At 42.6% G+C, this 16,639-nt stretch overlaps 5 protein-coding genes and 2 long non-coding RNA genes across 9 annotated transcripts in view; 2 read left to right on the top strand and 5 right to left on the bottom strand.

Moving 5' to 3' along the window:
- LOC116432319 (headcase) overlaps positions 1–16,639 on the top strand; it is a 204,951-nt gene that overhangs the window by 80,610 nt on the left and 107,702 nt on the right. The window lies entirely within an intron of this gene.
- Positions 4,472–5,337, bottom strand: LOC116432323 (chymotrypsin inhibitor-like). The gene is made up of 3 exons (XM_031988999.2): positions 5,107–5,337; positions 4,730–4,842; positions 4,472–4,653 (listed from the first exon to the last, which is right to left on the bottom strand). Exons 1-3 carry the CDS (start codon positions 5,156–5,158, stop codon positions 4,549–4,551), a joined length of 270 nt encoding a protein of 89 aa, XP_031844859.2. The 5' UTR covers positions 5,159–5,337; the 3' UTR covers positions 4,472–4,548.
- Positions 5,819–6,460, bottom strand: LOC143175221 (uncharacterized). Its single transcript, XR_012999976.1, has 3 exons — positions 6,290–6,460; positions 6,076–6,203; positions 5,819–6,007 (listed from the first exon to the last, which is right to left on the bottom strand). It is a non-coding gene; the product is annotated as an uncharacterized LOC143175221 (long non-coding RNA).
- The window catches only part of LOC143175222 (uncharacterized), a 32,295-nt gene continuing 22,978 nt past the window's right edge, over positions 7,323–16,639 (top strand). The window contains exons 1-2 of the long non-coding RNA XR_012999977.1: positions 7,323–7,523; positions 12,131–12,240. This is a non-coding gene — a long non-coding RNA (uncharacterized LOC143175222). The remainder of the gene's footprint in view (positions 7,524–12,130; positions 12,241–16,639) is intronic.
- Positions 7,449–8,894, bottom strand: LOC116432320 (uncharacterized). Of its 2 annotated transcripts, none has more exons than XM_031988994.2 (3): positions 8,205–8,894; positions 7,789–8,078; positions 7,449–7,717 (listed from the first exon to the last, which is right to left on the bottom strand). In XM_031988994.2, exons 1-3 carry the CDS (start codon positions 8,254–8,256, stop codon positions 7,592–7,594), a joined length of 468 nt encoding a protein of 155 aa, XP_031844854.2. In that variant the 5' UTR covers positions 8,257–8,894; the 3' UTR covers positions 7,449–7,591. The 2 variants fall into 2 exon arrangements, with proteins under 2 accessions (XP_031844854.2, XP_031844855.2); XM_031988995.2 differs by having other exon boundaries at positions 7,789–8,075.
- On the bottom strand, positions 14,216–15,500 carry LOC116432322 (chymotrypsin inhibitor-like). Its single transcript, XM_031988998.2, has 3 exons — positions 15,382–15,500; positions 15,198–15,319; positions 14,216–15,034 (listed from the first exon to the last, which is right to left on the bottom strand). The coding sequence occupies exons 1-3, from the start codon at positions 15,434–15,436 to the stop codon at positions 14,939–14,941; spliced, it is 273 nt and encodes a 90-aa protein (XP_031844858.1). The 5' UTR covers positions 15,437–15,500; the 3' UTR covers positions 14,216–14,938.
- LOC116432321 (venom serine protease inhibitor-like) lies at positions 15,665–16,465 on the bottom strand. Its single transcript, XM_031988997.2, has 3 exons — positions 16,309–16,465; positions 16,011–16,138; positions 15,665–15,881 (listed from the first exon to the last, which is right to left on the bottom strand). The coding sequence occupies exons 1-3, from the start codon at positions 16,358–16,360 to the stop codon at positions 15,780–15,782; spliced, it is 282 nt and encodes a 93-aa protein (XP_031844857.1). The 5' UTR covers positions 16,361–16,465; the 3' UTR covers positions 15,665–15,779.

Here is a 16,639-nt window from a genome sequence, read left to right as displayed (position 1 = left end):
ATGAGTCCGACACGTTATTTATAAGGCAAGGGGTTAATTCTGTGGAAAGTCTGGAGATGATACAACAGCAGTCCCCTGTTGAATGTAACTCGTTACAATGAAGAGTGTACAAGATATTAATGTAGTTCAGGGCATAATGAAGGCAACAGAATTGTTTCAATCTACCGATTCATTCTTCGAAATTGTCGAATCTAATTATCGTTCCTATACTTTGTTCCCGCGGACGTTTTTCTATAAAATATCCAGAGCGGACGCGAGCCATTCATCGGTTCAATTTCCCCGTGACACTGCGCGAACAGGCAGGGCCGTGGATTTTAATCGAATCGGACATCGACGGTTACCGATAATTGTTTTCCATTTTACAAACGATTCGCGCGGGCACGCCCAGCCGCTGATTTTATTTCCCCATTCGCACGCTTCGGACCCAATCGAACCGAATTCGAACGAAACCGAACTAAACGTTGCGAATTTTCTGCGAATTGTTACATCGCCGATTGGATTTCAGAATAAACCGCGACCGAAAATACAAAAAAAAAATAACGAACATCGAGGAGAACACCGTGTCTAGCACTTTAACAGCCACCTGAATCCCTGTGACACTATTTTCCACGTAAATTTAAAAATCAATTACTACTACAAACCATTCAAAATTGAAGTATATCATTGTACAATGTTACATTAGTTTTACTCGAATTAATACTATAGCATTAACTCCTGGCGAAGATTTGAAACAAAATTTAACAAACATAAATACCATTCAATCCATTTGAATACAAATTACATGTTATTCCTCTGTTATCTCTAATTATACTTCAGAAGCAAACATCGACATCGAATAATCCTAGAATTTTCTCTTATTTCTACTAAACTGTTAATAACACAGTAGCTACATCGATCACAGCTCAGAAAGAAATCATCCGGCAAGCGGTTGAAACGTTAAAACATTTTTTTCAACCGTATAAAAGTTTGACGACTGTCTTGGCAGTCATGGTAGTACAGGATCGATAGGTTTTTCCCCGCGTTGCTTCGAAACGAGTCTTGTTCGTCGAACGGAACGAGAGAGGGAACGAGTCGCGTTCGAAAACGCGCACGAATTCAATGTAGCATGACAGAAATATTGCGGCCGCTGCTCGCCGTTCTTTGTGCCGGCCGGCCGTGCACGAAACTTCTCCTCCGCCTCCTCTTCTTCTTTTTCGCGAGCCGGCCCTCCTTTTTTGCTTTCCAGCCCGTTAACCATAACTCCCGCGGGAAAGGGAGGACGTTGGGGGGGTTCTCTCCTAGCGGCCGAGAGGCGAAGCGGAGAGATGGGGGAGAGGCTTTTGGCTCGCGCGGCACAAAAACACGCGATTTAAATAACAATTTAATATCGATGCCGGGGGCCCGCGCGCGTCGCCGGACGTTTCTTCTTTTATCGCGGACGAGAATTATTGCCGAACTCGGCAAAACTCGCCTCGGGAGAAAAAAAAACATACGCGCGTGATGCTTCGCCGACGATAGTGGCCCCCCGACGCCGGGGATCGTTATTGAGAAATCGATGCACCGACTCGACTCCTGCGTTACGGCTTCGCTGCCGCGACGACACGGACGACGGTTTTTGTTTGTTCGTTACGTTTTGAGGGAAGAAATGGTACACGGTGGTGAGTTTACTGAGGATGAACGCGTTGAATAATAGTTACGTAATATTGAATTGTTTAATTGAATTGCGTTATTGTTGTTGCTGAATGTTACGGTATTAGGTAACATTATAATATACAAATGGTTTCAAAGAATCATCGTTTAATTGAGTGAAATGTAATTTAAATGTATAGATGAATAATGGAAACTAGTTTAAATAGAATTTAATTTACTTCAAGAAAAATTAATCGCGAGTAATTTAATGGATTTATTTAATTTAAATAAGACTGTATAGTATTTTAGGTAAACGTTTATATTTATAGTAATTTGGTTTGGTTAATCATCGGTGACCCCCATAACATTCTACGAGTTAACATTTGTGAATTAATATCAAGAGAATATTTTCGAAATATTTTCCGAATGGCTGGTGTTCTTGAACATTCTAGAAAGAGTACTAATAACTTTTGATCACGAAGCAGACTCATTATCAAGAAATCGAGGCTTTCAGACGACTCGGAAGTCTCCCTTTCGATCGCGACCGAAGATAATCAAAGATGTCGCCGAACGGAAGGTACGAAAACGCTGAAGAGGCGGTTCCGCGAATCTAAATTCCGTCTCCAGTACTCCGAATCTCTTTCTTTCCGCCGCGCCGGCCAGAAGAGGGTGGGAACATCCCCCGGAGGCTTTCCCGTTGGAAAAAGTCCTGTCCTAGCCCGCGTGAAGCACCATCGCTCGGAGTGTCCTCCTCTTCTGGATTTATCTTGCTCGAGCCGCTCGCGGAGAGCACGGAAACGTCGAGAACCACGTGTCCCCGCGTCGGATCTGCTTTCTTCCAGATTCCGGCTCGCTTGGACCTTCGTTCGTCCACTACGGTCAATTCCCTTCGATTTCGAAGTCGCCGGAAGCGCTTTCCGCGCGATCATTCGCGGCGGATCTTGGAAACCGACACAAAAGGGGATCTTTCTCGAGCTCGTTCGCGCAAGAAGCAGGTTTTTCAACGAGCAAGCGTGCGAACGGGCGACGTGTGCGCGGATTTTTACGAAGAGGAAACGAAGGAACCGGACGAAAATTGCTGGGAAAAAGAACGGAGGGGCCCCTGTTAATGCCTCGAGGTGGAATTCGCAAACCGCCCAGCTAGCAGCTGCTCTCTGCGTCCTCCTTCTTGCGTTACACCGGCTATTTTCTTTCTCTCTTTCCCTTCTGCTTGACCGTTGCTCTCGTGTTTCGCTGTTCGTCCCGCGTTAGTCCATTTCCGCGACTCGAAAATCCGCACGCCATGTTTCCGGCGTCTTCGGGATTATTCCCTCACAAAGGAGACAATGCAGCTGAAAAATAAACTGAAACTACCGGACGCGCACTGGTCGATACTTTAATGGTGCCGGTTCTGTCGTTTCACGAATCCTTTTATTCTTTGATTTCTTGCCCCTTTAATCTTAGGTTCTTGTAATTTGACTTGTGGATCCTTTTGTGTCACTGCAGAAGTGCGTAACGAGTGAATGAAGCGTTAGAATGAGTTATAGAAAGTTTATTTTTTGATTTCTGCGAGTCTAGGTAGATGGATAAGGGCTGGACTATATTCAGATTTGAATTCGTTGTAGTTTCGAGTTATTTGATGCAAGCGCACAGTCGAATAAGTGGAGCAGTGATTGCAGTGTTGCAGTATACTCCAAGGGTTCGAAGTTAATAGTGAAATCAAATTCAAACTTTCGAACAATTGTATATTTCAGAGAAGATACGAACAAGAGGTCGAACAATAGTCATCCACCCCGTTCCAATCATTCAAATGTTACGGACCAGCATAATCCTTTGTTTCCTATTCGGAGATCCTCTTTGAAAAGGCGTCGGGAACACGTATGTATATACAATTTCAGGTCAGTCGCTTTTAAGTTGCTTTTCGTAATCGACCCTCGAGATGGGCCAGAGGGGCGGGGTTTTCGAAACGGTCGATGATTAGGGTTGGCGTCAGTTTTTAGAGGCAGTTGTGCTGTCCTGTCACGGAGATTCCAAACGAGGGTCGACGTTTCACGCGCACCTCGAACCATCTAATCAAACCTGCCACGATCCGCTGACGCACAAACAATGCTCCCCGCTCTGTTATTAACGTTCCCTTTCTCGAGAGCAAGTGTTTCCGAATCGTACTCCGAATATTTATAATTAGAACAGGCACGTTCACGCTTACACATTCATTAATAGGGATGAAAATTGAATTCAGTTTTCTTTTTTATTCGTTTTTCTGTTTTTCTTTATTTAATCTACCATCAATATACGAGATCGGCACGTTCTTGTGTGTATTATGTTAAATTATATTCAAATTCGTTTAAACTTCACATCTTGCAAGTTGGGATGCACTGCACCTGCATAATCGTCCGGGGTCAATTTATATTTTGTGTACTGGAATCTTGTGATAGCTACAAACAGTGTAGGTTAGAGGGAAAGTTCGATGACAAAACTCGGTCGTTGCCCCTTATAAAGATTAATCGGGTGACGCCTTCTAAGAAAAAGGAATCCCGGCCACTCCGAGCAGGTGTAGCTAATAAAAGGAGTTCGAAGGGAATCTAGACAGTACTAGGACCCTTTCAGCATCGTTCGGTTTTAGAGAAACTCAAAAAGGACTAATGAAATATTATAAGTGATTTTTTTACGTTTCGAATTCCAAGCTGATTTATTTTTCAGTATGATTGAAGAAAAAAAATTCATTGCGAACGAGTTTAATTGATTGAAGCAGGACATTTTTCAAAATTATATTAATTCGTTTGAAATTGTATTAGTGATTCCAATAATTTACACGTGTCAATTTAAAGATGGTACAAAAATGTACTACTCACGGAAATTACCAGTAGTCATAGTTAACACGAAATGATCAATGCAAAAATTTATTATTCATCATTATAAGCGGGGCACATAATTTCTTAGGACAATTTGAAAACTGTAGTTCTACGATTTGTTACATTGTTGTTCTTTAACGCAGCTACCCTTCTTGGTGTTCCTCACATATCCTTTATTACATCTGCAGCCGCCTGTGAAATTAGGTGTGCATTCCTGAAACAAATTCACCGTATAGTTACATAATTTCAAGGATTCAATTAATTCTCTGTAACACACTTTTGTTACTTACAATTGCCGGGCAGAAACGAGGATTCGGGCGGGGGACATCGCATGTCGGTCCGCACAATTCTCCGCATATGTTCCATGTTTCATTCTCGGGACATTTTTTCGAATTGGAGTCAGCTTCAAGGAACACAATTGAATTTTATAGCAAGACAATTAACACGTATAGTCTTATGCATTTTCACACAATTTAGGCATATGCTATACTTTATACAGGACCAATATAATTTTCAAGTGACCGCGTATATTTCACGTATTTTTCTCATAAGAATATTTCTGTTACGTAAATATTTCATTTTCATTTAGTTATATTTGAAAAAGAAGCATTTATTTGCTATAAGATCTAAATTACAAATTTGTTTCAAATGGTCTCGAGATATTTACCTGCGACGTAGGCTACAGCTAACAGCAGCAGAACAATAGAGAAACGAGACATTTTGGTTTCGTTGGTTTGCTGAGTACCGGATACTTCGACTTCAACTTGGTGTTTGACACTGTTTCGTCGAAAGGTCTGGTCTTTTATACTGTGTAGTACTGTATATTACATTCAAAATGTCCACTCATGTATCATTCTTATAGATAACACTATCTTCGGATGAAATATTAGAGACGTGAGCACTATGTTTCTCATTCTGCGACAATACTATGCAAATAATACTTGTTGAGGGATACTAAATAACGTAAGAAGAAATAGTGGTAGAAGGTTTTATCGTTTAACACGGTAATTAAACGCGAGCTGCCGCTTCGCTAATGTGTAGTCACTAACATAGCAATTCGCTACTATTGAATACTTAGCTACATACTTTTGTCTAACATCCATCCTCGTAGAGTTAAAAATACAACATTTCTAATATTTAATTGTCGGATCCTAACTTCTTCGGTTTTTCGTAGTAGGAAGGAGTAATTAAAAATAGAAACACTGTAGTGAGTCATAAGTTCTTGCTTCATCGAAGCACGATATACGTAAATTGTTCAAATTGAAATAAGTCTTCTAGTGAACAGCGCGTAAATGCGATACATCTATGATCAGTATTATAAATATTACTTTGAAAGTAATATCAGTATGACTCACTGCAGCATTGAATCGTCTGTGAGACACCATTGAATTAGTAATTATTGCACAAGTTACACTTTTATCCTTACCGCATTTTTACATTGAATTCAAACCAAGTATTTGACATTATTACAATAGATTACAATCTAACAATTTGACGCACTTATTCGTTGAGACATGTCTCACGTAAGTGTCGTTGCATCTACAATTGGCAGTTTCTGCTGTGCATTCCTGAAACAATTAATTTAATTGAAAAAATAGACAAGTATTTTAGAATGAGAAGCGTTTTGAATACTTACGAGTAACCACGGGCAAAGCAATGGGACTTGAACTGGCGTAATGCAAGTTGGTTCGCATATTCTTCCGCATGTTGCCCATGTTTGATTTTGAGGACAGTTATGTTGCACTACGGTCTCATTGGCAGCAGCTTTGATCAAACATCGAAGAATAATTATTGAATATTTCAACAGAACAATCCGAAAAAATTGGTTAAAATGTTTTAAGAATACTTACATGCATTGTGCATCACGGCCACCAGCATTAGCAAGACGACGAACAGGGACATTTTGTGATTCTTGATGGATACAGTGAATAGAACACTGAGTTCAACTTCGTATTTGATACCAAACCTTCCAATGTTCCCGAGTTTTATAGTCGCCGTTTCCCATACAAATATTCATTTCGTGCTCTCAGATAACACTATCTTTGAATAGATTAAAAAAATATGACACTTTCATTATTTACGGTGAAACCATGCAAATCATTTTGTCCTTCTTGAGTATTTTCCTTGTTTTTTTTTTGCATTGTTGCTATATAGAACGCTGTGAAACACGGGTAAGAATTTATTGCTACCCAACGAATATGATTTACAGTGTCGAAATCATTTGAATGGTTTTAATTGCGGTATTATAAATTTTTTGGTGAATCTTTTTAGATCGGCGGATTTTTTCGATTTCTTGTGTGATATTATTGTGAGTTATTAGTTTTTGCATCATTTACGATGTAGAAGTTGTAATTTATAGAAATGAAAATGAGCAGTTCATTAATTAGTGAAGCATATATGAACGACCAGTTTATTTACGATCTTTAATCAGAAAGTTCAGCACGAACGCTTGACTCACCGCATTAAATAACACGTGTTTGCAAAGAATTACATTTTTATCACAAATTTATTCCTTCATGTGTCAAACTTCATATATTCTATTTTCCCTATATCATATTAAACTATGGATTAAATGACATATTACTTGCCGCCAATGATTTGCAGGATTCACACACTGATTTGTATTACTTCACTTCTGACTTACGTCCGTAAATTAAAATCCTTGCATCGTCTACATCTCAGTTCTTTTGCGTTCGTAGGAAATGCATCTTTGTTGGATACTTGAGAATTAAAATTTATAGTCTTCACTTTTCAATGTAAATGATTGTTGCAGATATGGAATGTAGTAAAGTTGTCGAAAATTGTTTTTTTACTATTGAAAATTGCGTCGATATCACCGCACAGCGATAACTTATCGCGACTTGTTACTTCTAATAAAAATTACTGCGCAAGGGAAGAGTATTTTGTATAGTTTCGATAATTAGTGGACAAATTAGTGGACAAGTAACATAAGTGATGGAAATAGGCGGTCGCGCTGCATAGTGGCGACGGAACTTCCAATCGGGTCATGTCTTCTCGTTCTCTTTGCGTTGTGCTTGTCGCTCGACAAAAGTTTTCCAAGTGGAAGCACAGGAAAGTAGAAAGGTTTTCACATTACTTAATAGATATATTATTGGTACATTAAATTTCTAAGTGAATACAGAAATATATAATCATACGTTTGATCTGTGTTTCGGCTTCTTACACTTTTTGCAATATTTATGTAGGACACATTGTCCTTTTCCATTCCTAAGTAATCCTGGTTTGCACCGACAACCGGACCAATCGTTGCTACACAACTAGAACGAAAATCGAACATATTCTTCATGTACGCCAGTATTTCAAAGTCGAAAGTTCTATATATAAATACCTTCACTAAGCAGATTCCGCGTCTTCGACAGGTTTGCTCGCAAACTCTTCCACATTTGGCCCACACTTCGTTCACAGGGCAATTATGATCATCAAAATGATGAGAATGAAACGGCTCCAAATGATTTCCTTGAGAACTATCTTCTATTGCTTCTGTGGAATTCATCTTCTTAGGATTTTGTTCCTCAGAACCATGTTCCTCCAATTTAGTTTCTTTTGTAGTATCTTCTTCCTGATAATCGAAAGTGCTGTCTCCTTTTCTGTCTGCAGACTTCGTCTCTGATGTCACTGCTGTTCACGTGAAAAAAAATTACAATTCTATTCAATATCGCTGAATTCGCCAACGACGCTACTTCTCGTATCAATTTCAATATCTCAATATATTAGACAAAAAACTGCCAGAACAGAAACACTCACACGAATCGACTATCAAAGAGATCAGCAACAAGAAGACGAAATATCGAGACATGATCGGGGTCCGGTTATATGTTCATCGATCCACTATTCCACTTTTGTTCGCGATATCGACTATCCCGGGTTTTATAGCCGCCACAGGTGTTTGTACAACATAGCTCGGTCCGCGTTCTATTTCGGGCGAACCTTATCAGTGTATCGACTGCGCAAATAATCGACCCTTCATCGGAATACGGTATATTCCTATTGCCTTCGAATCCTAATCACTTCATCTCCAATTAAATTTCTACGAACAATACAATTCTTAAATCCAAGTTTAATTTAACACTAAACTCTCCCACGACCGATTTCTAAATTTGATTGAAAATTCTGCGTTTTGTTTCATCCATTTAACTATATCAATTCCCATACTGTCCGATTAATCAATTTTTCGTTGTTGCCTTTCCTTCTATTTCTATTTCCACAACGAAAAATATAACTCGCTAATTTTTCTTTTGTAATCCGCTATTCGGCTGGTTACTGTAGAAACAGATGTGTGCAAAGTGTGTGTTCGTTTAGTGTCGATCTCTCGTTCAAGTATCGAAGCGAAGTCCGAGAGATCTGCGTCGCAAGTGTTTCATCACGAGCGGCCGTGAAAAAGAGTTCCTCGCTTGAAGATAACGCATTCGCAATTAACGTCTTTGTCGAAAGAAGTCATCAGCGCGTGGTGTCATCGGAGCGAATAACCGTTCTTGCTTTATCGGCTAGAGAGAACCGCACGGAAAGCTTCGACGTCCGTCGCGATAAAAATTTTCTTCCAAGAATGTCCATTCTTCCCTCTACCGAGTTGCGCGTCTCGGTAGACTGTTCTTAGAAACGGTCACGCAGAAAAATCGCCGGAACACCAATTAAAAGGACGAGGTAGCGTCGGTGCCTCGGAGACCGGCTCGCCATCCGCGGATCAGTGAATTACTGCGCGCCGGAAGGGTTTGAAAACGCTCGGCAACTAGTCCTAACGACGGCGACGCGTCGCAAAACGAGCAAACCGATCGCGGCATCGATGACGACGTCCGTAAATCAATTTTACGGTGACGGACGGGATCGGCGATCGAGGAATACGAAGGATCGCCGCGAAATAAACCGGTCCGGACCGTTCCAGCGGCCCCGATCGGCCTCCTTCCGCCACGGGAACCGGCAGGGGGACGCGTCTTCGACTTTTGCATCGGTCGTCCGGTCGCCTTCGTTTCCTTTTTGCCTCGACTTTCTCCATTTTCTTTCTTTCTGCTTTCTCGAGCGGCGATCCTCGGTGCTTAATATAGGTTCCGCCTGGAATTCGCCGCAAGAAAGACGCTTCCGTTCCGGGGACGTTTAAATTCCACTCGAATATCACCCATGGTTTCATTAAGACCGATACACGCTGTGGGTCAGGTCTCGGTCTGCTCTCAAATAGATTAAATATTTCTCAGTTATTCATAATGCATTTGTTCGCACTGTGGCTGCAGCTTCATGTGTTCTGCCACTAGAAGTCGACGCAGATCTATGAGCCTTTCTCTACTGCTCTGTCCTCCACGCTTTGTATATATACCATTCGTAAACTTCCACATTCGTTCCAGCATCTAAGGCATGGGTCTTTTCCATACCTTCCTTCCATAACATTTCAGACTATTTTAACACTGAATTGCGGTTCAACCTCGGTCTATCATACTATCGAAAACAATGGACAAGGATAGAATTCGTATATCGAATTTGTATATTAAAACATTTTCCAGGGGGAAACTTTCTCCCTCTTTGCACCGTAACGCGGAAGAAGCATAACACGGCAGTGTCTGCTGAATAGGCAACCAGCTACTCCGCGCGTGTTACCTGTTATCGAAACAGCTGTCCCTAAGAACGAGTAAGATAAGGCATCTTCAAATAAAACAGCGCCAAAGGCTCGACCGAGTCGAGTGTAATGACTACTCCGCGCCTGTTAAGCATGGCAAAACGCGTCTATTAACGGCGTAACGCCTGCACCAACAAATCCTGTCCCGATATTCATCGATCGCTCTCGATCATCGGGATCTCCCGTTAATTCTCGCCGCTCGGATGACAAAATCCGGTCTTCCAGCGCGTAGGTAAGAAACGCGAGACTCTGCGCACCGGCTGAAAGAATTTCCGGGACAATTTATGGGACACGCAGCTCGTTTGCAAGGCAGCTCGGCGAGACAGGCGAGGCGCGAACGCGCCGCGAGCTGTCGGCCCGCGTGACAAATGGATCGAAATTGCCAATTATGCCGCGGCCCGATAAAAGGCGGGCGGGGACGCGTTCTCCGAAACGGAGCGTGAAGAATGGGCCGAATCGCGCGCGTGCGCGCGCGGCCGGGCCCGCGTAATTCACGATCGACGCTTGCTGCGCACGCAACCGGGCCCGGTCGAGCGTGTGCGTCTAGATTCCCGGACGGGTCGCGCGCGAGATATCGTTCACGCGCGATCGGTCCCGAGGAAACGTTCCGCTCGTAGGCGATCCGTGGCCAGCTCGAGCGTGAAAAGTAAATCAACGCCGCGCCGTTGTTCCCTGCCCTAACGGCGCGTTGTTATTACCATTAGCCGCGTGTATCGGTCCCCGTGTCGCGTTCTGCTTTGCAGTTTTTTCTCGACGGCACTCCTTCACGCACGATATACCGCGCGCGCTTAGCCGCGGCCACGGTTTCTTACTGGGCTGGAGCGTTAACACGTTAGAACCTTATGTCACTGATTTTTTTCGTTACCGGAGTAGATGGAGGAGATTGTTAATCGTTTGGTATAACAGCTCTCGCGTTACAGTTTTATTTGGTTACGCTGTTAAACAGTTTCATTCGACATCGATTGGATTGCGTGTTGTAATCATTTTCGCGCGGTACAAAAGTGTTGGTCGTTTTTGGAGATCTGTTTACTGTGAACTGTGCGAATGCACTTTTTTCTGAGAACAATAGAGTGTATGATGAATGTAAATCCAAGAAGAACTGGATTTACTGTGTTCAGGTAACATGACGCTGATGCAGGTTTCATAAAACGTAGCAATTGATACATGCCCCGCAATATGTTTCTTCGTGTGTGGGGTCCTTTACGTCGCTTGAATCTCGGCGTTTCCTGCGTAGGACGCGCCGCAATCGCGAAATATATCATGCCGCTTACGGTTTCTTTCGTGTATCCCCCATTCCCTCGCTTTGAGCGGGAACTGCCGGGTTTATCGAACGGGGAGAGCGGAATTGCTCAATTTCCCGCGATATGACACGAGCAACGGTGCTTTTTGGTGACTAACATTTAGTAAATCATCGGGATTACAGCGGCTGTTATCGTTCACTGCGGATCTTCCTTCGAACACAAATTCCGCATTGTTCTGCGACAATAAATATCCAGGAACTAATTTCTTGCGTTCAGAGTCCCAAGAACTCGAAACTAAAACGAACTATTCCGTTTCCTATATTTTACGTTTGTTAACAGGTTGATCGCCGCGCGGGTCATTTAATTTTCTCTAAGCAGGAATACCACATTCTTCTTTAATTATGTATCTTGTAATTGGACTCATGTTTTATTTAGCAGCGCGCGCTCTACGATACACACGTCCTCTTGTTGATCATTAGTTTTCGTGGTCGTAAAGATTACGAGACCTTGTAACAACTCGTGAGGAGGTTTTCAGCAAAAACTGGACACTCGTGACTCTTGTTGATTAGTAACAAATTATTTTTAGTACTTGCCGTGTTATTATAATTTTATATTACGAACCACTTACCTCTACACTCCAATAAAATATAATAAAGAGGAAAAGAAACTGTAATTACGAATATCTCAACATTCTCCTTTCCCTTGTACGATGCAAATCGGTTAACTCGTTTATAATGAAAGAGAGTAACGAGGGTAACAAAAGCTGGCGATTCTCGAGAGTTCAGCTGAATTGAATTATACTAATCAAACTTTCCTTTCTGTTACAGGTGAGTCTGCCAAGCAATTTCCATAATTCGCGTGGAAATGGCGGGCACAGCGATATCGGCCCGGGGAAAAACAATGTCCCGAAGTTTGGTAACGTTCTGCCAGTGCCAAGGTAGGAACTCCCGAGCCGTGACTTTTATCGGAAACACCATTCCCGTTCGCCTTAACGCCCCGTTGGGAGAGGGAGCCGTGATTTATACGAGGTTGATCGGCCGACCTAAGCCTCTCTCGTTAGAATCGATTGCGTGGGGGTGGACCGGGCCGCTCGGTCCTTGGTCACGTCCCCCTGGAATTAGGTCGTCTCGACGTTTCGATCGGATTCCGGGAAACAATTCAGTGCGTCGGAACTTTCTCGCGGACAAATTTGACACGAGGAAATCTCTCCCGAAAAATGATTTAGGGTTCAGAATACCTAACATTAGGACAAACTAAATGCATCAAAATTACCCGCGTCACGTATTTTCTTTCGCAATTATTAAAAGGACACGTCGTCACAAGGAATCACTAAACAAATAAACGCGCTGTTATAATTTCAGATAAAATAAGTCGACAGCTCAGTTCTAGCGTTAAGGATATCCCTTAGAAAAATCATTCATTTAGCGAGAAGCAAAGATTCCCTTCGTAAATCCTCGTTTCGATATCAAGCCAGACTGACGATAATTCAAATATCTCCAAACAGATTCGATCAATTCAAACCTCACTCACTAAACTCTCATAATCGTCCTTGCTCCAGCACAGAATCTTCTCGTCGTTCACGAAGCACAGCTAACTCAACCCTTCTAGAAAGAGTCACAAAAGTAATCAAGTCGATAAGTTAAATTTAGAAGCATAAAGAACCAGGGTGGGCCCGTTCGAGAAAGAAAATGAGAAGAACGACCAGTGGCGATCGTTAAGCATTCCGTCGCGCAGGAATTGCCTCGTTAGTGGGAAGGTTCGCGCGCGAGTCCACAGGACAGGAATAGTAATAATAATACGCAAAGCGTCCGACGAACGATCGACGTGTACCGTCTCCGTAACGACGGCCGGGGCCGGCCGGCGAGTCACGAACGCGAATCAACAATTTATTGTCGCCGGTATGAGGATCGATACCGGCGCAGGCACATTCCCACGTTGATACTGAAATCTATCCCGTCCCGTTGTCTCCTCGGTTCCCCGTCCGCGCGTCTTGACTGCCAGTCGGCTGTAAAGAACGTTCGATGCATACGCGGTGCGGCGCGGCACGGCGCGCAGCGATTGCAGGGGACGCAGCGGCAACGACCGGCTTCAAGGTAGCAAAGCCACTCAGTCGACGGGGATTATGTAAGGCTGTTTCGAGGCCTGCTCCAGCCTTCTTCAGCCCCGGCCGCCACGACTCCGAGCGCACGTTTCTCCGCTTCTTTCAGCCTCGTCCCCCATCCTTCGTCGTTCCGTTTCGAAACCGATGGCTACTATAAACGGACCAAAAGTTTAGTTAACCATCGCGCCGCGGACACGAACGCCGTGTCGGTTTTCATGCGGCATTTCTTCTCGCCGCATGGGAAACTTCGCCTCCACGGGCAATTTCGCTCTTGGCATTCCTTTGTGCTTTGGCTTTCTTTGGGCCGCTGAATTATCGAGGCGGATTTATGATTATTAAGGCTCGTTTCATTTGGTTTGGGTAGCGAGGTCTTTGAAGCTGCGGCTGTACGTTTGATTTATACAATCCCATCTTCGGTTGGTCGTTGATTGCAACGATGCAGTGTTACCGAGTGTCCGTGAGCTGATTATGGTTTTTGGCTTTGATCTGAGGTCCTTGGGATTTTATCAATTTTCGCTGGATTCGAATCGATTTTTGTGTTTGTTTAGGTGATCGAGTGCTGATATCAGATGTCTGATAAGATATTCTGTGGATCAAGCTTGCAACATTTGATGTATAGAACTGATAAGTTCATGAATCAAATTTAATTGGTAACAGATTTGGCCCGAAATGGCGAGAATCAAAGTATTCAAGTTGGAAGCTTTATATCTTTGATCTAGAATATTTTCATGGAAAACACGTTGCACGTATATATACGTTGAATATTCAGACCAAATCAATTTTCAAAAACCAATTTCACACGTCTATCGCGTTCCAGGTTCCTCACAGGAGGCTCTTTGCATTTGCCGCGATAAAATCTCCGCAGACGCGTATTCCGTTCCGAATGGAACTGTCTGGTGAAGTATACAAAGATCGATGAGAGATTCGGATCGTCTTGTGTCGCTCCGATCGAAGAAGCTGTCTGAACCAGCGAAATCGACTTCCTTCTATCGAGGTATTGTTGCGCGCTGTCCCCATTTTGAAATTCGCCGAACGATTCAACGCCCGCCGGAAGAAGCGTGGATTCGAGTTGCTCTCCCGTGTGTGGGAGTCACGCTCTCGAGCTTTCATTTAGAATTCTCTTCGTGGAAGTTGCTGCGGTGAGAATGAAGTCCGGTTTTGTAGAATGCTGATTGGTATCTGTGCACGAGTTTGTAGTAGAACTCGTTTCCTGTGACCCCGTGCGAAGCGTATCGCATTTTGTGTCGCGATTAGTTGAAGTATATTGCTTCGGACGCTTGATATATAAGGGATAGAAGTCAGTTGCAGTAGAAAGTAATTGGTTTTGCCACTAGATCACATTTATTTCTTAAGAACCCGCCTTACAGTTATCTCCAATTCAAATCTGAATGAGGATAATAATGTCTTCTTAGATTCTACGTTAAGGCGTACTAAATTATGCATCTTTTTTTTTTAAGGAATCTATTTCATTTTGGATTTCTTGTGATTCATGGCTGCAATTACTTCTAGAAACTGAATTAGTGACTGTTAATCTTCACTTTTTACATTTAGTGAGCTGAATACAGGCTTTCTGCTCGTTCCTCACGTAACCCTCTTTGCATCTGCAGGCTGCCTTTAGAGGACTGCATGTCTGCAACGAAGGTTTCATTTCTTTACATTATCTTCCATACAAGATATTGAAAGAATATATAATTACTAATATTAAATTTACATTATTACTTTTATTCTTCATCTTCTATGATTCAATTTCACGTACTTAAATTGTATATTAAGTCCCATTTATCGATACTCACAAGCTCGGGACAGGTTTCCTCAGTGGGTATTGGAACTTTGCAAGTCGGCTCGCACCTTCTTCCGCACCACGACCACACTTCATTCTTAGAGCACTCCTTCGAATTCTTCGCATCCTTGGTCGCTATTTATTTAGCAACGTTAAATTCATCAAACGAAAGATCTTAAAAGACAATTGAAACTTACAAACAGCAGCGAGGAGGAAAATGCAAAGCGCCAGGACAACGACGCGGCGAAACATAGCGAATTTTCTGATTTCTGCCGCTGTTATTGACTTCGGGAAACGATGACAGCGAACATTCCCGCGACACGGTTTTATACTCGCGTCTTTATGCAAATGGTCGCCGCGGCGTGCGCTCGCTTGCCGAGATAGCTATCGTAGAATCTTCTCTCGCGCGAAATGATTAATGCAAAAGCTGTGCAAACAGCTCGTGGAAAGTTTTTCGTGAATTATGGAACAGTGTGCCAATAATCTGTCACGTTCTAACATTCATTTTATATTGCCAATAATCGAATAGGATAAAGTACTTGAGAACAATTTATATTATTTTTGATGGACAAATCGTTGAACGTCGATGGTACTTCTATTGACGATTCTTGCAATTCTCGAGCTCGATGCATACATTATTCTCGTCTCGAACTAAACCTGGGCAGCACCTGCAGTCGCCAGTTTTGTCCGTGCACGTCTGAAACAAATTCGCAGCCGCGTCGTGGGAACGGTTTAAACAGACAATGGTTAAAGTTTAATTAAAATTTCAAGAGTTCCGGAAGCTCGCTTAGTCTCGAGCACGGTAATCCCTCTTTCGTAGACTTACGAAATTCGGGCACACCGTCCAGCCAGGTTGGAGGATACCGCAAGTAGGCTCGCAAACGTGGCCGCACCACGACCATACTTCGTTCTTCGGGCATTCCTTCGGGGGTTTGGGTGTGGTGTGTTTCTTGGCTGTAATAATTATCCAATTTAATTGAATCGTTCTCATTTTGAGCATTTTCGTTGATACACTCGAGAAAATTGAATGTTTGGATCACACAAAATTAAGATATAGGAAGTGAAAGATGCAATTAAGCATTAATGAGATAAGAAATTGTGTAATATAATTAGCAAAGACTCACCGATGACGACGATAGCTGTAATCAGCATCAAAATTAAAGTATTTCGAAACATGATGAATTTTCTCAATTCCCATGCACAGTGCGAATAGACTCAGCCTGTATCGTGAGAAATTTTTGCCTCCTCGGTATTTATACTTCTGGTTTTCGCGGAAATGGCTACGATATCTGTTTCTTCGCTCGCGATATCGTTCGTTTCCAGATAATTCGAATGATTAATGCGAAAGCTGTGCAAATGATTTTAAGGAAATTAGCATTCCTTGTGAAAGAGCACTTGAACGTTCATTTTTCTTCTGTTAACACGGTTTATCTGTCTGCGTCGACGGTTATGTAA

This window comes from Nomia melanderi, chromosome 13, assembly GCF_051020985.1.
Source record: "Nomia melanderi isolate GNS246 chromosome 13, iyNomMela1, whole genome shotgun sequence".
NCBI lineage: Eukaryota > Metazoa > Arthropoda > Insecta > Hymenoptera > Halictidae > Nomia > Nomia melanderi.
Note: the sequence above shows the minus strand (reverse complement) of the source record. Positions and strands in the feature narration are given on the sequence as shown.